The sequence below is a fragment of the Hyperolius riggenbachi genome, chromosome 11 (genome assembly GCF_040937935.1).
Source record: "Hyperolius riggenbachi isolate aHypRig1 chromosome 11, aHypRig1.pri, whole genome shotgun sequence".
Lineage (NCBI taxonomy): Eukaryota > Metazoa > Chordata > Amphibia > Anura > Hyperoliidae > Hyperolius > Hyperolius riggenbachi.
In genome coordinates this window covers 246,958,972-246,986,342 of record NC_090656.1, presented here as the reverse complement: position 1 = coordinate 246,986,342, position 27,371 = coordinate 246,958,972, and the positions used below count along the sequence as shown (strand labels likewise).

General features: G+C 46.8%; 1 protein-coding gene across 2 annotated transcripts; it reads left to right on the top strand.

Annotated features, from left to right (window-relative positions):
• Positions 1-26,370, top strand: LOC137538260 (tubulin-specific chaperone D-like). Of its 2 annotated transcripts, XM_068260322.1 has the most exons (7): positions 1-141; positions 4,402-4,489; positions 4,707-4,757; positions 7,523-7,619; positions 19,093-19,207; positions 24,840-24,911; positions 25,927-26,370. In XM_068260322.1, the coding sequence occupies exons 1-4, from the start codon at positions 13-15 to the stop codon at positions 7,561-7,563; spliced, it is 309 nt and encodes a 102-aa protein (XP_068116423.1). In that variant the 5' UTR covers positions 1-12; the 3' UTR covers positions 7,564-7,619; positions 19,093-19,207; positions 24,840-24,911; positions 25,927-26,370. The 2 variants fall into 2 exon arrangements, with proteins under 2 accessions (XP_068116423.1, XP_068116424.1); XM_068260323.1 differs by lacking the exon at positions 7,523-7,619.
• The last annotated feature ends 1,001 nt before the right edge of the window (positions 26,371-27,371 follow it).

Below are 27,371 nucleotides of genomic sequence, written 5' to 3'. Positions count from 1 at the left end.
CATGGAACAGTGATGAACCTTCCCAGGAGTGGTCAGCCGTCCAAAATTACCCCAAGAGCACCGAGAAAACTCATCCGAGAGGCCACCAAAGACCCGAGGACAACATCGCAAGAACTGCAGGCCTCACTTGCCTCAATTAAGGTCAGTGTTCACGACTCCACTGTTGTGAATTTTGTGTTCAATTGTTATCTTTGACTAATAGTTAACGGTTTTTGATAAGCAGAAACATGCAAAAGAATAAGAAATCAGGAAGGGGCAAATAGTTTTTCACATCACTGTATGTATGTATGTATGTATATATGTCTATCTATGTATGTTTATTTATTGTATTAATAAAGCACCAACATATTATGCAGCACTGGACATTAATTTAGGGTATGTAAGACAACACAACACAACACAACACAACACAACACAACACAACACAACACAACACAACACAACACAACACAACACAACACAACACAACACAACACAACACAACACAACACAACACAACACAACACAACACAACACAACACAACACAACACAACACAACACAACACAACACAACACAACACAACACAACACAACACAACACAACACAACACAACACAACACAACACAACACAACACAACACAACACAACACAACACAACACAACACAACACAACACAACACAACACAACACAACACAACACAACACAACACAACACAACACAACACAACACAACACAACACAACACAACACAACACAACACAACACAACACAACACAACACAACACAACACAACACAACACAACACAACACAACACAACACAACACAACACAACACAACACAACACAACACAACACAACACAACACAACACAACACAACACAACACAACACAACACAACACAACACAACACAACACAACACAACACAACACAACACAACACAACACAACACAACACAACACAACACAACACAACACAACACAACACAACACAACACAACACAACACAACACAACACAACACAACACAACACAACACAACACAACACAACACAACACAACACAACACAACACAACACAACACAACACAACACAACACAACACAACACAACACGTTTGGGGTTTACATTTCAGACAGGAACCAAGAACGGCCTGGAGGTGCCTCGCTGGCCCCGACCCGCGGTCCGCAGCGTCGGCACCCCAGGCCTGCGGCCTGGAGGTGCCTCGCTGGCCCCGACCCGCGGTCCGCAGCGTCGGCACCCCAGGCCTGCGGCCTGGAGGTGCCTCGCTGGCCCCGACCCGCGGTCCGCAGCGTCGGCACCCCAGGCCTGCGGCCTGGAGGTGCCTCGCTGGCCCCGACCCGCGGTCCGCAGCGTCGGCACCCCAGGCCTGCGGCCTGGAGGTGCCTCGCTGGCCCCGACCCGCGGTCCGCAGCGTCGGCACCCCAGGCCTGCGGCCTGGAGGTGCCTCGCTGGCCCCGACCCGCGGTCCGCAGCGTCGGCACCCCAGGCCTGCGGCCTGGAGGTGCCTCGCTGGCCCCGACCCGCGGTCCGCAGCGTCGGCACCCCAGGCCTGCGGCCTGGAGGTGCCTCGCTGGCCCCGACCCGCGGTCCGCAGCGTCGGCACCCCAGGCCTGCGGCCTGGAGGTGCCTCGCTGGCCCCGACCCGCGGTCCGCAGCGTCGGCACCCCAGGCCTGCGGCCTGGAGGTGCCTCGCTGGCCCCGACCCGCGGTCCGCAGCGTCGGCACCCCAGGCCTGCGGCCTGGAGGTGCCTCGCTGGCCCCGACCCGCGGTCCGCAGCGTCGGCACCCCAGGCCTGCGGCCTGGAGGTGCCTCGCTGGCCCCGACCCGCGGTCCGCAGCGTCGGCACCCCAGGCCTGCGGCCTGGAGGTGCCTCGCTGGCCCCGACCCGCGGTCCGCAGCGTCGGCACCCCAGGCCTGCGGCCTGGAGGTGCCTCGCTGGCCCCGACCCGCGGTCCGCAGCGTCGGCACCCCAGGCCTGCGGCCTGGAGGTGCCTCGCTGGCCCCGACCCGCGGTCCGCAGCGTCGGCACCCCAGGCCTGCGGCCTGGAGGTGCCTCGCTGGCCCCGACCCGCGGTCCGCAGCGTCGGCACCCCAGGCCTGCGGCCTGGAGGTGCCTCGCTGGCCCCGACCCGCGGTCCGCAGCGTCGGCACCCCAGGCCTGCGGCCTGGAGGTGCCTCGCTGGCCCCGACCCGCGGTCCGCAGCGTCGGCACCCCAGGCCTGCGGCCTGGAGGTGCCTCGCTGGCCCCGACCCGCGGTCCGCAGCGTCGGCACCCCAGGCCTGCGGCCTGGAGGTGCCTCGCTGGCCCCGACCCGCGGTCCGCAGCGTCGGCACCCCAGGCCTGCGGCCTGGAGGTGCCTCGCTGGCCCCGACCCGCGGTCCGCAGCGTCGGCACCCCAGGCCTGCGGCCTGGAGGTGCCTCGCTGGCCCCGACCCGCGGTCCGCAGCGTCGGCACCCCAGGCCTGCGGCCTGGAGGTGCCTCGCTGGCCCCGACCCGCGGTCCGCAGCGTCGGCACCCCAGGCCTGCGCATTTTCAGCTGCTTTTTCAGAATTCTAAAATAATGTGGATACCTGCAGTGTGTTTTTTGAACTCTTGGAGTGCTGTTGAGTCGACAGGTCGTCCATAAAGGCTATTTTGTGCTGTGTGTCTGTTTAAATAAAACCTTTGCTTCCCAGTTCCTATTGCAGCGCCAGTAATGTTAATCTGCTGCTCCTCCCTCTTGCCATGGGATATCAGCCTCCACTGCTCGTCTCCAGTGGTTCTCACCTCTCAATCTCTCAATTGTACAAATCTCCTCCAACCATGCTCCAGCAGGTCAGAGTCCATCACATTGTTGTGATCGTTAGTATGGCATGGTCATATTAGTAAACCGTAATTACAGCCTGACTCACTGAACCACATAGCAGCAGCAGCCAGCTCTTGCAGCCTAGGGCCAATTGGGGGGGGGTGGGGGGGGGTTGGTGGAGGGAGAAATGTAGAAATTAAACAAACAATATAAAAACCATTGCAGCAGCTATCACAGACCACTAAAAGAAAGACCAATTTGTGTGAAGAAATGGAGGGAAGATTAATTTGTTTGCTAAGTTGTATGGCCCTGCTGCGAGCTGTTAAAGCTGCAGACAGTGCAGAGTGCAGAAGTGTAAAAAATTTGCCTGGTCGCGAGGGGGGTGTAAGCCTGTAGTCCTCAACTGGCTAAAATGTTTGCTTTTGATTCCCTCCCCCCCCCCCCCCCCCCCCCTGCAGTGACTCTATCTGGGTTTTTGGACACTTTGCAAACTTTTTTTTTTTTAAAGTAATTGTGGCTGCAGGGATACCGTGAAGGTTTAGAAATTTGCCTATCATTAGTCAATGGGGCATCACAATGTGTTGTGTTGTTCAGCCACTCCTAATCACAGGCAACTGCTAACAAGGTTTAGTCATATACAGTGCTGCCCATAATTATTCATGCCTCTGGGAAATGTTGACTTTGTTACTTTTATTCAACCAACAAGTAATTTTTTTTGATGTGAAAGGACATGGGTGTCTCCCAAAAGATAAGCTGATGTACAAGAGGCATTATGGGGAAAAATAACAGACAGTTAAACAGAAAGTGACCAGTCCAAAATTATTCATACCCTTCAAACCGTCAGTCTGAGGGGAAATCCAAAGTTCTATACCATTCCAAATAGTCCAAGCTGTTCTAAAGCATCCTAATTACCCTGATTAATTTGGAACAGCTGCTGTAATCTACTGAACAGATTAAAATCAGTGGCTCTCTGCAGTTGGTTTGTGGACAGTCATGGCTAAGACAAAGGACCTCAGGACCTACTACACTATATTGTCTCTCTCCACTCTTTTTGAACCAGGCAAAACTATGCAATTGTACCGGCAGTAAAAGTTGTATTGAATGGTGTATGGCATTATGGCACAAATGCCACATTCAGAGACTGGGATCAGCTGTTCTCGGGATCTGGGATCAGCGCTGGTGTTCTTGCGGTTGCATGTGGCTCAATAATCAGATGGAAACCCATGCAGTGTGAAAGGGGCCGCATACTTCCTGCTGGCATTTGGATGTGTTTGGAACTGAATAATCCCCTCTGTATGTGCAGCTGCTGACATTATTCTGACATCCGTAGCAGCCAATCAGGAGCCAGATCTGCCTGACCAAGTTAGACTTTTGTAATGTGTGATGTGGAGGAGACTATATTCCTGCGATGGTGCTGTGCTCATACAGAGGTCATTCAACTGTAACTAGCAACATAATGACTGCTCAGGAAAGCCTTTGTTCTGTGTGTTTAGATGGGAGCCGTTAGCGTCTCTAGTTCAGAATCCTCACGATGGCGGCAGACCGTGCTGAGTGAGAGGAAGATGGCAGCCCGGAGATTGTATTGAGCGGTAACATCTTGGGATATTTTACAGAGAGCAAACACACAAGACCTGATTGTCAACCTGCAGATGTCCTGTATGGAGCCGGTGAGCAGAGAGGTGTGTGCACAGAGGTGTAAAGGTGAGCAAACCAGACTGTGAATCGCTAGATCCATATGTGTGTGACTGCGGGACATAGTGAGTCCTGCAGATCCAGAATCTGTTTGTGGGTAGAGGTGGAGGGGGGATTGCTGGGGTAATAGATTGAACTCTGCGCTTGGGGATTAGGCAGGGGTAGGAGACAAGAAGCCTGTATGTTCCTTGTCTGAGTCTCACCATCCTCTCTTCTTTCATTGTAGTTATTATGGACAATTATCAGGAGCAGCCTCACCTTCTGGATCCACATCTAGGTAAGTTATTTTCATTACCATAGACAAGAGTCGGGGCCAGCAAGGCACCTCCAGGCTGCAGAGAAATGTTGCTAATGTTAATAACAGTGTGGAGCCAGTTGACACTTCACTTTGTACACAGATCACTTTGATCAGGGCCGCTATATCAGGATCATGGCTTCAAAGTGATAGGTTCAGATCAGGGTCATGGCTACAGAGTCATTGCTTCAGATCAGGTTCATGGTGTCAGATCAGGGTCAGGACTCCAGTCAGTGGCTCGGATAAGTCATGCCTTCGAGTCGTGGGTTCAGAACAGGGTCATGGCTACAGTGTCGTGAGTTCAGATCAGGATCGTGGCTACTGAGTCATGGGTTCAGTTCAAGGTCATGGCGTCAGTCATGGGTTCATATCCGAGTAGTGTTGAGCCGAAATTTTCGAAATTTCGTGTTACTATAATTACGCATGCGAAATTTGCTATTACGATGCGAAATTATGGTAGCGTAATTGCCAATAAAATCGTAATTGAAAATACCGTAAGCGTAATTTTCAACGCGTAATTTCGCATTTCGTTCATAACGTAATTTCGCGTTAAACCATAACGTAATTTCGCATTTATTTGTAATTTCACGATTTTCGTAATTACTTGTTAGCAGGGTTGCTCGCAAATTTTCGCCAAAGGCATTTTCGTCTGCATGGCGAATTTTGATGCGAAATATCACTACATGGCGAATTTTATATGCGAAATAGCATACCGTAACGCGAAAACGACGTGAAAATTAACACTTACAGTAATATGAACTATCGCGAAATTATGTTATGTAACTACGCTTACAAACGGTTGCATGCAAGGCAAACGTAATTTCACAATACCCACTGTAATGCGAAAATTACGCGAAAATTACGCTTGCGCGGAATTTCGCGAAATCCTTCATTACGATTATGTACTTACGGCCATAATCGTAATTACACTAATTACGCGAAATTTCGCAAAATCGTAATTAAAGGGATACTGTAGGGGGTCGGGGGAAAATGAGCTGAACTTACCCGGGGCTTCTAATGGTCCCCCTCAGACATCTTGTGTTGGCGCAGCCACTCCCCAATGCTCCGGCCCCGCCTCCGGCTCACTTCTGGAATTTCTGACTTTAAAGTCAGAAAACCACTGCGCCTGCGTTGCCGTGTCCTCGATCCTGCTGATGTTATCAAGAGCGCACAGCGCAGGCCCAGTATGGTCTGTGTCTGCGCAGTACACTCCTGGTGACATCAGCGGGAGCGAGGACACGGCAACGCAGGCGCAGTGGTTTTCTGACTTTAAAGTCAGAAATTCCAGAAGTGAACTGGAGGCGGGGCCGGAGCATCGGTGAGTGGCTGCGCCAACACAGGATGTCTGCGGGGACCATTAGAAGCCCCGGGTAAGTTCAGCTCATTTTCCCCCGACCCCCCTACAGTATCCCTTTAAGTCATTACGCTCATCTCTATATCCAAATCATGGGTTCAGATCAGGATAATGGTGTTTACGTTTCGAACCAATTTCTGACTCTGATGCATATTAAAATTTGTATGTAATCAAAAGTGAACCCGTTCAGTTATAAAGTTTTTATTATTACTATTTAGTATTTATATAGCTCCGACACCTTACGCAGAGCTGTACACAGTATAGTGTCTTGTCATTAACCAAGGAATAAACTCCATTCCAGTCAGTAGCTGATACCCCCTTTCCCATGAGAAAGCTTTACCTTTTCTCTAATAGATCATCAGGGGAGTCTGTATATTGTGGTGAAACCCCTCCCACAGTGTAATGTCATGACCATGGTCTTAACCGTTTGCTCTCTGAGAACCTCATTGCATTGTGGGAAATAACGGCTTTTTCCAACGGCCAAGCAAGCAGTATTTCACTCTGTGCATAGAACTCTTAGTAATGAACATTCCGCATAGATCACCTGGCAGAACTGAACACGTCAACACCAGTGATATATTTCAGAATGTTAACCAGGGAGAGGAAAGATTTTACAATGGGCCAACACTGACTAAATCTGTCTCCGCTTGGTGGATTTCATGTAGCTGAGACACTAATTACCCCACCTGTGCATAAGTGAGGTTGCCTGCAATCCATGCACTTTTGGGGAGCCACAAGGACAGGTTTAAGAAACTCACAATAAGCAATTGTATTATTTTCACTACAATTCCTATTTAACTGTCCCTCAGAGGGGCTCACAATTGAATGCCTACCATAGCCCCACGTCTATATTGTGTAGTGTATGTATCATAGTCTGTATGTTTTTGGGATGTGGGAGGAAACTGGAGTGCCCGGAGGAAACACATATAGACACGGGTGAACATACAAACTCTGTCCTTTGTTATAAGGTTACTGAATAGCCAATAAGATTCAAATAATTCATTGATGTCGAATTATGCAACATTGAAATGGCATATATTTGCATAATTCTGCATAATCTCAGTTTTATTTGCATCTTATTAACCACTGACTCATCTATAGCCTTTCATTTGTGAGGATTGTATATTATCTGGAGTATTCACACTGGCAGGGATAACACACCTTTATGGTAAGAAATGTATATTTACCATTTATTTCCTGTATGTATGTGTAATTGGAGGAGGTTGGAAGTGCTGTGGATAAAGAAATCTGAGTTGGGAGTTTTGCTTGTCCGAAGCCCTGCATAGCAGTGTGCTGATGGGTGCATTACTCATGTTTTACCACTAGGAGTCTCTAGAGCTCTCCCCTCTCTCCTGGCTCAGTGCAGTGATAGTAGTCCTGCTTTGTCTTGCAGGGTGGATGTTGGAGTTGCTGCTGGAAATTTATACAGGATAAATCATCCTTGCCTTATCTTCCACCTGACCTTCAAATTCCTCTTTATCATTTCAAAGGTAAGTCAGACAAACCCTGGCCTGGGAAAGCTCTCTGAAGGCCGGTGACACTGATATAGACTGTAGAGTATTGTACCATGTCAGCCATCAGTAAATACAAGAAGATTTGAATCAGGATGATGCTATTTACAGTGCTGCCCATAATTATTCATATCCCTGACAAATTTTGACTTAAAGTTACTTTTATTCAACCAGCAAGTGTTTTTTTTTTTTTTGACAGGAAATGCATCTCCCAAAGGATAAGACTATGTACAAGAGGCATTATTGTGTGTATGTGTGTGTGTGTGTGTGGGGGGGGTAGAATCTCAGCTTTTATTTTCATTTGAGCAAGTGTCCAGTCCAATATTATTCATACCATTCTCAATAATCAATAGAAAAACCTCCATTGGCTATTATAGCGATCAAGCACTTCCTATAATTGCAGACCAGCTTTTTGCATGTCTCCACAGGTATTTTTGCCCATTCTACTTTAGCAATAAGCTCCAAATCATTCAAGTTGGAGGGTCTTCTTCAGGGATGCTCGGGTAGTGCTTTTTAGTTCCCACCCGGATATCCGATCCGGATATCCGACCAAATCACCCGCGGGTACCCGACCTATTCGGGTATCCAGATAGAAAACCCGGAAGTGCCCTTTAAATAGCTTTAAAATGGTTTTTAGGGTAAATGATGCATGCAGCATCATGGTTTTTTTTTTTTAAAGGGAAATAGTAATTATTTGGTGGACATAAAATGGGGAAAAAAACAAAACAAAAACTGTCAATTAACATCAGGACTAGGTTCCAGACAGCGGTCGTGCAGACCACATTGTGTCCAAAGTCCAATCGCACAACTGGGACATGACAGTTTTCAGCCCAGACACCTCCAAAAAAATGACACCACAATTGTCTTTTGGGTTGAATATAGGTGGCGGTATCAGCAGCAGTGGCCTGTGGCACCATGGCGGCCAGATTGGGGAGGTGAAGATTCCCCTGCGGCCTGAATGGGATGCTGCGGCTTTTCTCCCTGTGGGGGTTGAGTGGTGCGGCTGGTGGTAGCGGCAGAAGGATGTGGTGGGTCCCGCATTCCACGGCCACTGTCTGCAATGCTGATCCTCCGTGCCAAACCCACCGACGCATCCTCCTCCTCAGTCAGAGCTGACATCCCCATCCTGTGGATGGTAGTCACGGTCCTTCATCCCATCATCAACATCGTACCCCCCCCCCCCCCTCCTCCAAAACCCAGAACATCCTCCTCAAACTCCTTGCGGCTAACAGCCCTGAGTTCAATCGCGGCGCCTGGAGCGAAAAGCTCGCTGACTGAGGGTAGGCTGCCCGCTGGGATCGATACTGACACGGCAGATCTTCTGAGGGTGGCTGTAATGTTGCTCCCTGTCCTCTTGCCCTTGCTGCCCCTCCCCCAGCTGCCTGTGTCAGCAGACATAGTACAACTTATACGTGATGATGTCACCAGATGATGTGGGGTACTCTTACTTTAATAAAATCGGGGTTGGACTTTGCATCAAATCAGCACGGAGTGACAGACCGCAGAGTAGAGGACAGACAGTGCACACTGTGTTATGGTGGCGGCCTGGCGGGTACACATGGTGCATTCCTGTACTCGATTTCCCGCTCGATTCCCGTTGACTCGATTATTTCCGACATGTCCGATTTGCATTTCGATGGATCGTTAGGTCGATTTGGCATACTTTACATGCGAATCGACCTAACGATCCATCGAAACGCAAATCAGACATGTCGGCGAGGGGAATCGAGCAGGAAATCGAGTGCGGGAACGCACCATGTGTACCCGCCAGGCCGCCGCCATAACATCTCTAACTGCAGTACTAACTACAATACAATAACACAGTAATCCTCCTATTCCATATACTGTCCTGCTGGCCTACACAGACAGGACCTGAGTGAATGAAAGCAAACAATTACAAGCTAGCTAGCTAAAAACACAATAGAACAATAGTGTAGTGAAGGATTTTAGCACTCAAAGCTTGTTTATCACTGTATGATGCACTTGCTAAGCCAGCACTGGAGCAAGTCTGTCAGTGACCAGCCAGCCACACAAGCAAGGACGATCTGTCTCATCATGCCAGTCCTCCTTGCTATACAGGGGGGCTGGCCAGGGTTCCCTTCTGTGATTGGGTGCCAGGGCTTAGGCTTGAAGGCCTCTGATTGGCTCAATGAGGTCAGGTGGGGCTGGCCAGGGTTCCCCTCTGTGATTGGTTGCTAGGGCTTCTGCTGGGAGCCCTCTGATTGGCAGAATGAAATCATCTCCTTACTAGTTACAATATCTGGACGGATACCAGCGGGTATCCGGATTATGCAGCTATCCAGATAGTGGCCCAGGTATCCGGGTGCTATCCAGATAGTGGCCCAGTTATCCGGATCCGACCCGGATAGCGGAAAAATGGTCGGATATTGTACCCGGATCCGGATGAGCATCCCTGGTCTTCTTGCCTCACCCTGATCTTTAGCTCCCTCCACAGATTCTCAATTAGATTCAAGTCAAGACTGTGGCTGGGCCACTTCAAAACGTTAATGTTGTCTGCTAACCATTAGTGTTGGGCGAACACCTGGATGTTCGGGTTCGGGCCGAACAGGCCGAACATGGGCCAGATGTTCGGCATGTTCGGCCCGAACGCCGAACTCAATGGGAGTCAATGGGACCCCCGAACATGCCCATTTTGGGGGCCCCATGGGGTCGCAGGCATAAGGGGGGAGCATGCCCCGGTCGCGGGGGGGGTCGGAAATTCCCCCCACCCCCTCCGCTAGCGCTCCCCCCTCTGCCCGCTTCCCCATACAAAAAGTTTGAAACAAGTTCAATAGTACCTGGGCTGGTGGCACTGGCTGGCAGTGGAGTGAGGAGGAGGAGGAGTCCGAGTAGCAGAGTGACGTTGAGGCCGGGCAGCGAGCGGTTCAGCGCTAGTACCCTTGTGGTACTTCCGCCCTTTCTCTGACCTCACGTCCTCTGCGTGATGACGCATACGAGGGTACGCGTGATGCGTACCCTCGTATGCAGAGGACGTGAGGTCAGAGAAAGGGCGGAAGTACCACAAGGGTACTAGCGCTGAACCGCCCGCTGCCCGGCCTCAACGTCACTCTGCTACTCGGACTCCTCCTCACTCCACTGCCAGCCAGTGCCACCAGCCCAGGTACTATTGAACTTGTTTCAAACTTTTTGTATGGGGAAGCGGGCAGAGGGGGGAGCGCTAGCGGAGGGGGTGGGGGGAATTTCCGACCCCCCCCGCGATCGGGGCATGCTCCCCCCTTATGCCTGCGACCCCATGGGGGGCAGTATTCGGCCGAACAGGGCCCTGTTCGGCCGAACAGGGGCCCTGTTCGGCCATGCATTCAGTAGTTCGGCGAACCCCGAACAGTTTGGCCGAACACCACCAGGTGTTCGGCCGAACTCGAACATCACCCGAACAGGGTGATGTTCTGCAGAACCCGAACAGTGGCGAACACTGTTCGCCCAACACTACTAACCATCTCTTCACCACTTTTGCTGTGTGTTTTGGGTCATTGCCATGCTGAAATATCCACTGGTGCCCAAGGCCAGGTTTCTAAGCAGACTGCCTGATGTTGTCGTTGAGAATTCTCATGTATTGTGTGTTTTTTATAAATAAGGAAAACAGACACTGCACACTGCTGGGTTCCGTTGAGCTCTCGGCAATGCTTGGTCGCATACGTCACTTCCTGCTGACAAGTTCAGCGTGACGCCCGCTGTCTGTTCCAGCAAGCCGTAAGCTGCTCTTTCTGGTGACGTCACCTTAAAGCAATAGGATCCTTTGATGTGCAAATGGTCGCTAAGCGCTATTGTGGCCAGTTTAGTTCCTAAATGCTCCAGAAACGGTTTATTCAGTTACAAGAGAACCTCTACGCGTTTCAGCTATAATACGTTAGCCTTCTTCAGGAGGATTGATTTTACTCGACATAGTTCATCCACTTAAAAAGTGGATGAACTATGTCGAGTAAAATCAATCCTCCTGAAGAAGGCATTGCCGAGAGCTGAACGGAAAAGGGAGCTCTGAAGTACCCGGCTGAGTCTATAGCTTGAAGATCTGGGAGAGGAGCTTCTAAGACATAGAGGTACTCTGATTGAACATAGTTTGCTGTAAAGTCACGCTTGAAAAAGCGCTTGTAAACGAGACTGTTAGCACATATGAAACGGGCTGAATCCACTGAGGCTGATCTATGCATTGTGACTTATAAAGTCTTAAAAGATGCCTGTGTGAAAAACTGACAGCACATATCAAACGGGCTGAATCCACTGAGGCTGAGTGATGCACTGTTGGAACTGACACCTGTTTATTGCACAAAATTGATCAACTCTTCTCATGAATAGGCTCTTAATATACGATCTATTTTTGGAATAGTTGCTGGAAAGAAAGAAATGAAAAAAGCCTTTTTTCTATGCTCCAGGAATCCTATGCTATTAAGGACTGCCAACAAGCAATCTAGAGTCTAGGTGTAGATCTTAATTAGCTCAGGTTGTTAGGAAGAGGTTTTTGATACACCTGATGAATTTATGGTATGATTGTGAATAGTATGAAAGGCATGAGTGTTTTGTTATAGGTGTGGTTTTTTTTAGCATTTTATCTATGTACATGAGAATTTTATAGATTAAATCATCATCATTAGCGCGTGTTCCTTATTTATAAATTGTTTATAGTTGATTTTTGAGGGTCCTGGGATCCCCTCTTTGGAACTTGCAGCTTAGGTGTTCTAGTCTCCTTAGTGCCAACTTCTGCTAATAAAATATTGTGTGTTTTTGTTTCGTCTGACCATAACATAGAAGACCAGAAGTCTTCTTCTTTGTCCAGATGAGCATTTGCAAAGGCCAAATGAGCTTTTGTGTGCCTTTATCTGGAAAAGTGGTGTCCTCCTTGGTCTGCATCTGTGGAACCCAGCAGTGTGCAGTGTCTGTTTTATTGTCTGCCTTGAGACATTGCCACCAGAAGTGCCCAGATTCACCAGGATGGCTTTGGTGGTGATCCTTGGATTGTTTTTCACCTCTCACTGTCCTCCTGGACAGCACAGGTGTCACTTTTGGCTTTCGACCACGTCCTCTGAGATTTTCTACAGTGCAGGACATCTTTTTAATAACACTTTGCATTGTAGCCACTGGAACTTGAAAACATTTTGAAATAGAGATGGCCCGACCGGTTCCCGGTGAACTTCCGTGGTTCGCCATCACGGAGAACCGCAAACTTTTCAGGAAGTTTCATTGGCCCCCCCATAGTGCATCATTAGGGTAAACTTTGACCCTCTACATCACAGTCAGCAGGCACATTGTAGCCAATCAGGCTACACTCCCGGAGCCCTACCCCCTTATAAAACGCAGGCAGTGTCAGGATTTTCATTCACTTGTGTGCCTGCAGTAATTAGAGAAGGGAGAGCTGCTGTGCAGAGACCTATAGGGAAAGCTTACTTGGGCTCTTGTAGGCTTGTTAGCTTGCTCCTTGCTAATCCTTATTGCACACACACAAAAAAGCACCCATGAACAGCTCTTTTGAGAGCTAATCTTTTTCTTGTGTTTTTTTTTTTTTTTTTTTTTTTTTTTTTTTTTTGTGTGTGTGTGGCCCACTTGCATTATATACAGCCCTGTCAGTCAGTTGCAGCTGGCCTTTGGCTCCTTGGTGGTATAATTACTACTGTGCCAGGTGCACATTATAATACCCATCACTGCATACACCTACCTGTTGTTCACTTCAGTGCACCCACCTACCTACGTGAGCGCAAGCAGTGTCACTGTGCCTGACTGGTACTTGTCTGTGTGTGACAGGTGTACATTATAATACCCATCCATCACTGCATATACCTACCTGTTGTTCACAGTGCACCCACCTACCTAAGTGAGCGCACGCAGTGTGATATTTAATACCACCAGTCACTGTACCTGTTCACGGTACGTGCGTGTGCCAGGTGCACATTTGTAATACCCATCACTGCATATACCATATATGGTGGGTGGGTGCATATTGCGTGCACCCACCCACCTACCTACGTGAGTGCACGCAGTGGGATATACCACTCTGTGAATACCTGTTAACTGCACCTGTGTGACTACACATTGTATTAGTCAAGTCAGTGAAAGTCATCTTTCACTTCACCCCCCCCCCCCCCCCCGATATGGACAAAAAAGGTAGAGGCAAACCCAGAGGAAGGCCACCCGGCAGCTCTGTGCGAGGTCGTGCTGATGTGATTTTTGTGCGGCCCTGGACCACAGTACAGTGCTCAGAAGAAGATAAGTCCCATCAACTCCCAAGATTGTCAGGACTAGAGATGGCCGCCGATTTTCAGTTCGGAACCGCGAACCTCCGCAAAAGTTTGGTTTGCATGAACTTTTGCGAACCGCAATAGACTTTAATGGGGAGGCGAACTTTGAAAACTAGAAACATTAATGCTGGCCAGAAAAGTGATGGAAAAGATGTTTCAAGTGGTGTAACACCTGAGTTTTTTTCAGTGACTACAAAAGGGAAAATAAAAATGTCAAAAAGACCTCATAGTTTTTGAGAAAATCTATTTTAAAATTCTACTTCTTACCGTGAGAAAATTAAACCCCTGCCGAATTTAGTGGTTAATAGCAAAGCTCCTTTAAAAGCTAGAAACACCAAAACACAAAAACAGTGGGAACAAGAGGAACATTTATTTATTTATTTATTTTTTTTTTTTTTTTCAAAAAGACCTTCTACTTTTTGAGAAAATCGATTTTAAAGTTTTTCAAAGAAAAAAGAGCTGATTCATTAAAGAGCCGATTCATTAAAAAGAACTGGATCATTCATGAACCGTTAGTATAGCTTAGAATGCGTCCTGTGCAGGACGTATAGCTGCCGTCTCCCGCTGTCTCTCCCCACCTGCCTTTACCTGTCACCCTCGGCTAGGCTGGCACCTGGTGTGAGGGTGACGGGTGAAGGCAGGTGGGGAGAGACGGCGGGAGATGGCAGCTATGCGTCCCAAAGAACGCATTCTCTGCTACGTGGGGGGCGGCAGAGATCAATCAACTTAATTGAAGATAGCAAGATAAGAGGATACTGTATTCGTGGGATCATTTACCGAGGATATTGGTGTGGGAAATTTTTTTTTAAAGCTACAGGTAAGTATTTCTGGTTAATTAAGAACATTAAAGGATTTTTTTCGTGGTTGTGTTTTTATTTCATTTAACCCTTTGTGGAGATGGGTAAGGGGTACTTTGTAACCCTATACTCATTTCTGCTGGGAGGGGGTGGGCATCTGGGCTGGGGTCCCCTTGTTAAAGGGGACTCCCAGATGCCACCCCCCCCCACCAGGGAGTCATCACCCCCACCTAAAGATGCTAACCCTGCATTCAAAACTTGCAAAACTTTTTCTGTAATAATAATAATAATAATAATCTGAACATTTGTATAGCGCTTTTCTCCTGTCGGACTCAGCGCTCAAGAGCTGCAGCCACTGGGACGCGCTCAAAAGGCCACCCTGCAGTGTTAGGGAGTCTTGCCTTGAACTCCTTACTGAATAGGTACTTGACCTAGCCAGGATTTGAACCCTGCTGGTCTCCCACGTCAAAGGCAGAGCCCTTAACCAGTACTCTATCCAGTCACTTTATATTATGGTTTGGAATTATCACATACTTTAGGAGCACTGGCCCTAGTGCCAAACAGTGCCAAAGAGTTGAATGCTGGGAGTTCTTTTTATCTATAATATATTCCTCCTCTTCCATTTATTTCCCTGCCTAGCTTTCTTATCTGAAACACCTCTGCTCGCGTCTAGTTAAAAATGGCGCCATTTACCGTTTTTAAAAAATGGCGCCCCATATAAATGCATTATTGAACGTTATTTTTCGTTTTATACTGTTAAAAAATGGCGCCGCCGTCCAAAACGCTATTTTTCGTTTAGGTGACAATTAGTCCGTGGTTTTGAACGGTATTTATAGTTTATGTAATCATTTCTCCAAAACGATATTTGTCGTTCCTTAATAGTTCCTTTCGACCCATCTTCTAATTATTCAATTCCTAAACGATATTTTTCGTTCTTTAATAGTTTATTTCGACCCGCCTTCTAATAATTTTTTGGCAAACATTTCTCCTAAACGATATTTTTCGTCCTTTCTTAGTTAACAAATTTTTATTTATTTATTTTTTAAAACCATTGTAGTTATTATCAATATTATTTAAATATGTGACAATCAATGAATGTATTATTTTTACTCTTCTTTATTTACATCAATTAAATCAGTTCATGAAATTTATTAAATATTATGCATCATCTATTATTTATATATCTTTTTCTATGAAAATAATTATAGAATGAAAAGCATCTATTTAAGAATGTTCTGTGTTTTTAAAATATATATTAAAACATTTTTTTTAAGTCTCCTGAGATTTGAACTCGCAAAATTACGAGTCTGCTAACCACAGGCATCTGACTAATCCACTACACTATGGCCTTTTTTTTTTTTTTTTTTTTTGCTGCTATTTCAATACTTGTGTTCATTGTGTTAATATATCCTACAAACAGTGCCATCTACTGTTTAAATGAAATATAGTTATGAAGGTTTTCTTTTCGAATCAATTTTGTATTTGCCTTAAAGGGAAGGTTCAGGGAGGGGATTAAAAAAATAAAAATAAATTTCCAATTACCTGGGGCTTCCTGCAGCCCGTGGCAGGCAGGAGGTGCCCTCGCCGCCGCTCCGCAGGCTCCTGGTGGTCTCCGGTGCCCGACCTGGCCAGGGCGGCTGCCAGGTCGGGCTCTTCTGCGCTCCATTTCTTGGCACTTCTACGTCCCACGCCGGCGCGCTGACGTCATCGGACGTCCGCCGGTTCTGCGCCTGCGCAGTACATAATACATTCATTGATTGTCACATATTTAAATAATATTGATAATAACTCAGCACATAAATAGCGCTTCTCACCAGTGTGAGATCTCTCATGTCTGATAAAGTTTCCTTTCTCTCCAAAACATTTCCCACACTCACCACATGAATACGGCTTCTCACCAGTGTGAGATCTCTCATGTCTGATAAGGTTTCCTTTCTCTCCAAAACATTTCCCACACTCAGCACATGAATACGGCTTCTCACCAGAGGGAGATCTCTCATGTCTGATAAGGTTTCCTTTCTCTCCAAAACATTTCCCACACTCAGCACATGAATACGGCTTCTCACCAGTGGGAGATCTCTCATGTCTGATAAGGTTTCCTTTCTCTCCAAAACATTTCCCACACTCAGCACATGAATAGCGCTTCTCACCAGTGGGAGATCTCTCATGTCTGATAAGGTTTCCTTTCTCTCCAAAACATTTCCCACACTCAGCACATGAATACGGCTTCTCACCAGTGGGAGATCTCTCATGTCTGATAAGGTTTCCTTTCTCTCCAAAACATTTCCCACACTCACCACATGAATAGCGCTTCTCACCAGTGGGAGATCTCTCATGTCTGATAAGGTTTCCTTTCTCTCCAAAACATTTCCCACACTCAGCACATGAATACGGCTTCTCACCAGTGGGAGATCTCTCATGTCTGATAAGGTTTCCTTTCTCTCCAAAACATTTCCCACACTCAGCACATAAATAGCGCTTCTCACCAGTGGGAGATATCTCATGTCTGATAAGGTTTCCTTTCTCTCCAAAACATTTCCCACACTCAGCTCATGAATAGCGCTTCTCACCAGTGGGAGATCTCTAATGTCTGATAAGGTTTCCTTTCTCTCCAAAACATTTCCCACATGTGGAACAGGAATGAGACCCTCCAGCAGGGGGAGAGCTGTGCTGGGTATGGGGCCTTTCAGGGTTAGACAAATGAGGGGAGTCTGGGAGAATATTTGGGGTAAACAGGATATCTGCAGGAGACTCTTGTCCAATGACATCATCATTCGTTGTACAGTCTGTGGATACAGAGAGACGACTCTCTGAGAGGTTCCTGATGCCGGGACTCCACCCTGTATTGCTCTCTGTAACAGTTTCCTCCTCTTTATTTGTCCTCATCATGTCACCCTCCTCCACAGACTGCTGATCAGTCACTCCTCACATATGTCTCCTCTTCTTCCTCTTTACTTGTCCTCATGTCACCTTCCTCCACAGACTGCTGATCACTCCTCACATACATCTATTCACAGAACAGGTATGCAGTGGCGGGTTCACTGAACAGAACAGGTATGCAGTGACGTGTTCACTGAACAGTACAGGTATGCAGTGGTGGGTTCAACTGTTCTGTTCAGTGAACCCGTCACTGCATACCTGTTCTGTTCAGTGAACCCGTCACTGCATACCTGTTCTGTTCAGTGAACCCGCCACTGCATACCTGTTCTGTTCAGTGAACCCGCCACTGCATACCTGTTCACTGAATAGTACAGGTATGCAGACATCTCTTCACAGAACTCGCCACTGCATACCTGTTCTGTTCAGTTAACCCGCCACTGCATACCTGTTCTGTGAACCCGACACTGCATACCTGTTCTGTTCAGTGAACCATATGGGCTGTAAAGCCACCAAAACCTGCACTCTCGCCATGGTGCACGCACTAGTCCAGCACGGCCGTCACTGCACAAACAGCTGTTTGCGTTGCGTTACACGGTGAGTTTGGTGTGTCAGTGTGAAGCAGTACCTTAATTACACTACCTGATTGATGTATACACATGCAAGATGTTTTAAAGCACTTTAGGCCTCCAAATTAGCATTCAATGTGATTTCTGCCCTTAAAACGCTGCTTCGCGTCAAATACAGATTTTTCCCGGGGACTTTTGGCATGTATCCCACTCCGCCATGCCCCCCGCTACAGGTGTTAGACCCCTTTAAACATCTTTTCCATCAGTTATGTGGCCAGCATAATTTTTTTTTTCAAAGTTCGCATCCCCATTGAAGTCTATTGTGGTTCGAGAACTTTAACGCGAACCGAACCTTCAGCGGAAGTTTGCAAACCCTGTTCGCGAACATAAAAAAGGTTCCGCCCATCTCTATTCATAAATAGGCAGTGAATGTAATACTAAATGAAATATCAATAATATTTTAAGTGATAGTTACGTGAAATTACTATCATTTTTAAAGTTGAAAGCAATGTATGAACAATGTGCCAAACAGTGCCAAAGAGTTGAATGCTGGGAGTTCTTTTTATCTATAATATATTCCTCCTCTTCCATTTATTTCCCTGCCTAGCTTTCTTATCTGAAACACCTCTGCTCACTTGTGTTTACAAGCAAGGCTGAGGTGAATCAGCGATTGGAGGAAGAGACAGTGTAGTTCCTAGTATACACCTCAGTGGGAGTGTCTGAAGACTCTGGGAGGAGGGCAGCTAATGAATACATAATGAGCAAGAGAAGGGAGGGGGGAAAACAAGTCGGGGAGGATATGATGTCAGCATTAGCTTGGCAAGATGGCCACTGCCTTGAATAGAATTTTCTGCTTTTCCTTTATAAAATTCACAGGAATCAGTACGTGGATAGCACAATACATCTGTTATGCAAGTAGAAGTAGTATTTATCTACTTATATATGTGTTTTTTATTTCTAGGTTAGCATGGGTGTCGCTTGTTCTTAAGAAGCAGTGTATTGGAACACAAACTGTGGAAGAAGACAGACATACCTGCAGATACATCTGTTCCTGGATTTACACAGATACATTCAAGGTAAGACTAATCCTGGTTACCAAACCTACTTTCATTTATAAAACTTTTTTTTTTTTTTTTATACAATCCAGATAATAGGATTACTCTGCAGTGACCTAATGATTTTTTTTTTCCTGCTTATTTTTAATTTTTATAATGGTGGCAGCAGGTCTTTTCAGAACCGGTCCATCTCAGCAGAGCTAGGAGTGAATTGTAACTGTTGTTGCATCCAGTTATGTGATGTGTTCTGTATAGAGGTGCCCATGCAAGTATAGATTGCCACCCAATATGATTTATTATAATGGTATGGACCATCAATCTACGTTCGACTACAATCGATGTGCCGGAGATGTTAGGTCAACAGATAGTGGTCACCTGAGCCTGAAAATGGAGGCTATTCATTAGGGGATCTTGCAGTGCTACTTTATCAGGCACCTCCTGAATTTACTGGTATGCCTTTACATTGTCATCTATAGCATCACCAACACTTCTCTGGCTATAAATACCAGAGGTGTGCGGGAGAGAGCATATGGGGAATGGTAGAATTGAATAATCGTGCTGCTGCTGCAGTGGATGTGCGGATCGATAGTAACTTGCTGGGAGAAGTAGTGCAGCAGAGGTAGGCTACATTGTAGTTCGTACTCCGGGCTGTAGTGTGTTTGGTTCGTATTAACCCCAATCAGCACAATACGGTTCTTTATTCAATTACGATTCTATTTATGATCCGGTTAAATCCGACATGTCCGTTCTGGATTCTATTCAATTTGATTTGCCATTGCAAAACAATCGAATCCCGATCGGACATGTCGGATTTAATCGGATCGTAAATAGAATCGTAATTGAATAAAGAATTATATCTTGTAGATTGGGCTTTAGGCTAATACCTAATATACACAATGAGATTTTCCGGCAGATGTGCTGCCAGATAAACTATTTCCAGCATGGGCGTAGTGGTCGCGGTGGCGGCTGGGCCTGCCTCCTAAAGAGGCAGGGGAGGGGCCCAGGGGCCTGGACCCCCCCCCAGGTGTTGAAATCCCCGCAGCGCACTGCGGGGACTGGCTCCCGGAGGCAGAGCAGGGCTACGGCAAGATTGCTGCCGAAGCCCTGCACTAGAGACTATTTGTGTCTCCAGTACAGGGCTTCGGGCGCCATCTTCCCGTAGCCCTGCACTCTGCCTGTCAGCTAGGGAGAAACTGGCTGCTCCGCTGCAGGATCGTCGCTGGAGGAGCTGCACGAGGGAGGCTGGTTGCACGTCGGGGAGCTCACGTCAGAGGCTGGCCAGGTGAGTGAATTTTTTTTTTATTTGTACAGGTTTATTTTGTGGTGACTGTCCCCACATAACGATTATTTTCTGGTGACTGTCCCCACATAACGATTATTTTCTGGTGACTGTCCCCACATAACGATTATTTTCTGGTGACTGCCCCCACATAACGATGATTTTCTGGTGACTGCCCCCACATAACGATTATTTTCTGGTGACTGCCCCCACATAACGATTATTTTCTGGTGACTGTCCCCACATAACGATGATTTTCTGGTGACTGTCCCCACATAACGATGATTTTCTGGTGACTGTCCCCACATAACGATGATTTTCTGGTGACTGTCCCCACATAACGATGATTTTCTGGTGACTGTCCCCACATAACGATGATTTTCTGGTGACTGCCCCCACATAACGATTGTTTTCTGGTGACTGCCCCGACATAACGATTATTTTCTGGTGAATGCTGCGCACATAACAATTATTTTCCTTCAGACTGGCATCTTGCTACTAATTGCCCTATTTCCTCTGGGTGCTGCGTATGTTTGCAAATTGAACATGGCAGCCATGCTGCTGGAAAGCGGAATTGATATAGCCATGCACAGCTATGGGGATTTGGATATGTGTGTGCTTCGGGTGTTGCGAGGGGGGGGCTGTTGTTGCCGGGAGGGAGGGGCCCCACATCCAGATTCCGTATCGGGGCCCAGAGGTTTCTAGCTACGTCACTGCATGGCCGATCTGATTTCCGATTGATTTCCCATTCACGTCTAAGGAAAATCGATTGGAAATAAGAAGGGTCATGCTGGACATACTAGATCTGGCAGTAAATCGGCAATAAAATCTCATTGTGTGTATTAGGCTTTAGATAGAGGAGAGTTCATTTGAGAGTAAAGGATGGCCACACTGTATGCAGTCTGACTGTACAATCAATCTCCAATCTTACTACTTTTATGTAGTATAAGACACTACCTGAAACTTATTGGTGTTTATAGTACATGGATGTTTGTAAGATTGTATAGTCACATTGCATAGTGTGAAGTACAGAGGGTGATGGTAGAATATCAGTAAATTACCCGATAATTTACAATAGTGGATTGTATAATAATGTAAAAATTTCAAATATTCAATTGCTGTTATTTAATGCCCATGTTTGAACACACCTTTGCTAGCAGTGTGGTTGAATATGTTGCTATACTGTAAAGCTCTGTCCACAAGCTTGATGAATGTTGACCGAGTTGTCCAATAAGGACTGCTTGTGCCGGGAATGCAACATTTGCACATCAGGGGCTGACATGGGCAGCATGGTGGCGTCATGGTTAGCGCTCTCGCCTTGTAGCGTTGGGTCCCAGGTTCTAATCCCAGCCAGGTCAACATCTGCAAGGAGTTTGTATGTTCTCCCTGTATCGACTTGATTTTCCTCCGGGCACTGCGATTTCCTCAACCATTCCAAAAACATACAGATAAGTTAATTGGCTTCCCCCTAAATTGGCCCTAGAGTACGATACACACACTACATGATACATACATACACATATGACTATGGTAGGGACTAGATTGTGAGCTCCTCTGATGGACAGTTAGTGACAAGACAATATACTCTGTACAGTGCTGCGGAAGATGTAGGCGCTAAATAAATTAATAATAATATGCAAATGCTGGATTCCCAGCACAGGCAGTCGTTATTGGACGACTCGGGCAAGATTCATCCGCTGCTTGGCAAACTGGTGGATCACTTGGGTCGATTGGCTGAGTGGTTTTCTCCCCATGGCCATTTGTAGAGGTAGCTGGAGTGGGCGACTGACCGAGGTGTAGAGGTGGGTGAGCGTGGACACAGAGCAGTTACATATTACCTTCCGGGATCCACACACGCGTGGCCACTGTGATGACATGCAGGTATGACCTCACGGGGGCCTGTTACAAATGCAATGGATGCCTAGGAGGGAGAAGATGGATGCAGTGTGCATGCCAGGAGGTGATTTGTAACTGCTCTGTGCCCACGCTCACCTACTGCTACATCCTCCAGGAGCACTTATTCCTGGCTAACCTATACTGGGGGCTCCCATGCGTGGCTACATATACTGGGGGACTATCTGCCCTGGTTCTCCCCACTATCCAGCCCCCACATAACATCACTCTTGTGGTGCTCTGTTGGTGCCACCAGCCCTCCACCATATGACTAGAACAGGTTTATAACCTGTAGTCTAGTTCCGTCTCTGCTAGTCTCTGCCTTTCAATGATAATACAGCCATATGGCAACGGTTGTAGCACCACGCGTGTCAAGTGGTGAAGTAACCTGGCAGCAGAGGACCACAACTTGTTTCACTTGAGCCTGGCTGCGGCCACGCTCAGATGTGAGACTCTAGGGGCAGAGAGGGGGTTCCTGTCAAGCGCTAGTACCAAGCACGTGGGCTGTGCAGGTGCATCCACTGCCTGCAGAAGCCTTTACAGTAGCATTATTATTATTTAGTATTTATATAGTGCTGACATCTTCCACAGCGCTGTACAGAGTATATAGTCTTGTCACTAACTGTCCCTCAGAGAAGCTCACAATCTAATCCCTACCATAGTCCTATGTCTATGCATCGATCGTGTAGTATATATGTATTGTAGTCTAGGCCCAATTTAGGGAGAAGTCAAGTAACTTCTCTGTATGTTTTGGGGTGCTGGAGGAAACCAGAGTGCCCGGAGGAAACCCACACAGACACGGGAGAACATAAAAACTCCTTGCAGATGTTTACCTGGCTGGGATTTGAACCAGGGACCCAGCGCTGCAAGGCAAGAGCGCTAATCACTATGCCACCATGCTGCCCATGGTGGCGTAGTATGCATTGACATGTATCCGTTGTATTGGTGTGCAAAACGCACTCAATATGCCTTTTCTACCTACACTGTAACCCTGTTCTCTGAATAAAAATAGCCCAGTGTCAAATTAGCCCAACTGGTGAGTGGAAAATAGTGTACTGTGTTTGACTATCAAGCAGGTGTTTGAGAAACACATTGTACTAACATGCCATATATGTTACTTATCTTTGTAGTTCGGGGCATATAATTACTGGTTTTTGAAAAATAATTTAAAAAAAAAAAATCTATAATCGTGTAAGATTATCATCCAATAGGTTCAAAATGTCAAGTTCCAGTACTGAATGTGAACCAGAAACTCTTGGATATCTAGTAAATCTGGATGAGTCATACACGCGAACAATCACTCACGTTCCCATGCCTGTCGGCCGGTGACGGCCAAACCGGAAGTGTTCGTCGGCGGGTCCTGGAGCGTCAGAGCGGGGCTGCGAGGGCACCGATCGGCTGCAGGGGGCTGAGGGAAGCCCCAGGTGAGTTAATCTCAACTTTTTTTTTTTTTCCAGGCTTTAGGTTCACTTTAAGCAAGCCCACAGCAAGAGACAGCACTCTGAACTTCTGTGATTCTAAACAGTAACTCCCTTTATTCAGTCAAACAAGACATTTTATACCCAACAGCAGAGCCCCCACCTTTGGGAAGGATTGTCCATCCCAACCAGTTTATCTTTTAAACAGTTTATCTTATCTATCTGTACACAATAAGGTCCAGCACCTGGAATACACTACTGTACACATTACAACGGCTCCCCACAGAGATAATTAAATCAGGTGATCATCTTCCTGGACCTATAGTCTTTTAGAGACACACTGTCTCTCAAGGTGTTAAATGTCTCCAGCCATGTTGGCACCTTCCAAGGGCCTGTGACATCACAGGGCTAAGTAATGGCCCATACTCACGGGCTACTTTTGTAGATTGTCGCTAGCACACGGGAGCGTGTGCGCGACAGTTCGGCGACAGCTCGTCACCAGGTCCCTCCGCATACATACCGCGGAAGAGGGATCAGTGATGCGGCGGAAGCTGTTGCCGACGTTCCTCCCCCCCCCCCCGCCAGAAACTCAGTGCTCCGGCTATTAGGTTTCTGTCGCTAGTCAGCATACACACGCGGACTAGCGGCATTTGCGGCGCCAACTGTCGCTAGGCGATTGACCGCGCCAATCGCCTGGTGACAACAGTGATGGTTCGGGGGGGCGCACGCCATGCTTATGGGTGACCTGTTGCCGCAACACGCGTGCCACGTGGTTGCGGTGACAATTGTAGCCCGTGAGTATGGGCCATAAGTCCAAGACAGCCCGGAACCACTGTTTGTAATGTGGAAGTCTATTTCTTTCCAACCCATGCATGCTTCTCCAACGCATGGGTTGGCCAGTGAATCAGAGGAATGCTGTATACTTTGGGGACCCCTAAATGTTTCCCAATCCATTTGGTCCTGGCTCATGTGACAGTATGTTTAAATACACATGAATGTATGTATCTTTATCAAGCAATATACTTTTTTTATTTAATTTTTTTATTACATAATCTTTTTTCAGACTGAATTCCAAGCAGCAGGATGACCGGAATATGTGGATTCAGAAATGACTGCTGAGGAGAGAGCACAAAGGGTAAGGTTACTTTGTATCATACAGTAGAGTTCCGAGCATCTGGCATAAGCAGGGATAGCCTGATGAAAGATATATGTGCATGCCAGTTGCTTGAGCATCCAGGGAAAAAAAAAATCACCCTGAAATAGTCACTGATCATACAGTGACATCTAGTAGCAGCCTTTATGTATCTCCTTGCAAGCATCTTTCCATCTTCTCCCGCACATGACCCGCATTGGGTCAGGTGACAGGCCAGCTTATGTACTTGGATGCTGGAACCCGATAAAGACACCACGAGGAGTTAGAGCAAGGCTGCTAGATGTTACTGGAGGCTTGGAAAGTATCCTTCTGCCTGCCAGCACCCCATCAGGTGCAGTGGGCCTATCACTAGCTCTGCGTTAGTGATGTCATGATGACATAGAATGACATTGTGATAGCAGCTCCTGGCAAGTGCATGTTTCACAGTGAGTTTCATGTTTGATCTGTGTGCACTATTGTGTTTCCTGACATGCAAAGGTTGATGTAAAATGTTCCCAATGTGAAATCGCAGTACAAATCGCATAACACTATGTTTGCAATGCGAGTTGCATGCACTCCCATTGACTTGACAAACACAGCAACACTGCATCAGACACTGCAATTGTAAAGTGAAATAAACCACGCACCACTGATGAGGGTGGTCTTGTGATGGCCCAGTGTACTTGCAATGGGGAAATAAATGCAATTCGATAACGGAATAGTAATATATATCATGTGGCAGCGCCCTTAACCCTTCACCAAACAGTAGAAACGCACCACAAGCATGGAGCAGAAGAGATCCTAATTTAGTGAAAATGACAATTGTGGTTGAAAAAATGTATAGTGGTTTAGAAAGGTAATTCAATTGCTTCGGAAACCTGAATGAATGGAAGGATCTTGTTGGCCACAAACAGTATTTTTATACCCGTTTAATTATTTTGCTATTTTTATCATTTGCAAAGTCTATATCAATTTTAGTACTTTTATAGAGTGTAATGTGTGTGTTTTCTTAATTTAGACACAAATGGTTATGGACGAGATCTACGCTACTTTCCCATATTTTGATGAAGATTGCAGCTTCCCATTCAATCCAAGAAGGCCCTTACAGACAGACAATGAAGGGTCAGAAGCATCAACATCTGACCATGCACCAGTTACAGGTAGAATTGGGAACAGCAACTGGTGTTTATGTGGAAACTGTATTTCCATGCCAACGGAAATAGAAAGCATCTGCTGCCAGGATGCCGAGGACGTCAAGTCTTTCATACCTGATGACTTACAATGTATTACACAAATCTCAGACTTTCATCACCTTTGCACAAACCCAATTATTGTGGAAGCTCTTTTTAGGACTCATCCGAACAATACAACTCATCCTCCTGCCGATGTATATCACAGGTAACTAATCTCTATCCTTAAGCTGGCCATACACTGGCCCGATTTGTCGCCGTTTGACAGCAGATTCGATCACTGGGATCGAATCTGCTGCCAATCATTCGCGCTAAACGCACCCGCCGACCAGATTTCCTCCCGAAATCGGATTGGTCCATCAATCGCGCCGTGCGGGAAATTAACATCGATCGCCCACGGGTAGGGAGCGCGTCGCTAGCGGCGGCCGATCTGATACAGGTATACATTACCTGACGCTGGCTCCCGGGCATCTTCTCCACGCTGCACCACTCTGTTCCTGCTCCATCCCAGCGTACAGTGTATGGCTAGCTTAACTTCCTGTGTCACTCCAGTGACCAGGAAGTTCAAATAGAGGGTGCTGTATTTGAACATCCTGGTCACGGAGTGACACAGTGTACGCTGGGATGCGGTGCAGCACGGAGAAGAGGACCCGGAGCTAGCTTCAGGTAATATATACGGGGGGGGGAGACAGGCGGCAGGAGCAGCTCAACAGATTGTGATCTGTTTCAGGCTGAAATCGATTCACACTCTGCTTGCAGTAAAGGCAGCCATTCGATCCCTCTCTGATCAGAATCGATCAGATAGGGATCTGTCAGTTGGTCGATCTAATGGCAAATCGACCAGTGTATGGCTACCTTTACAGTTCTCTTCTTCTCTATAAAGAAGTGTACTCTTCATTAACTACAATTTTATTTTTCAGAAAACTCCATAGAACCGCATATCGTTCTTTTGCGTCATGGATTTATGGCTATCTTGGGAAAGGGAGGAGGCGTCCAATCCCATCTTGCACCGTAAAAAGTGTGTGAAACACTTTTCCAGACCCTCAGGGAATTTACAAGGGGTTTTATTATGGCAACGATTTTGATGCGGCTGAAATGCTTGATTACTAATTGTTTTAAATATTTACTTCCTAATAAAAAGTCAAGCTTTATTTGTATTATCATTTTTTAATACTGTTGGTTTTCCAATACGCGAAGTAGAATGCACCGACTCAGACGCCTAATGAATTTAAACTGTAATTAAAATAGAAAATATGATAAAATGTTCTATTTC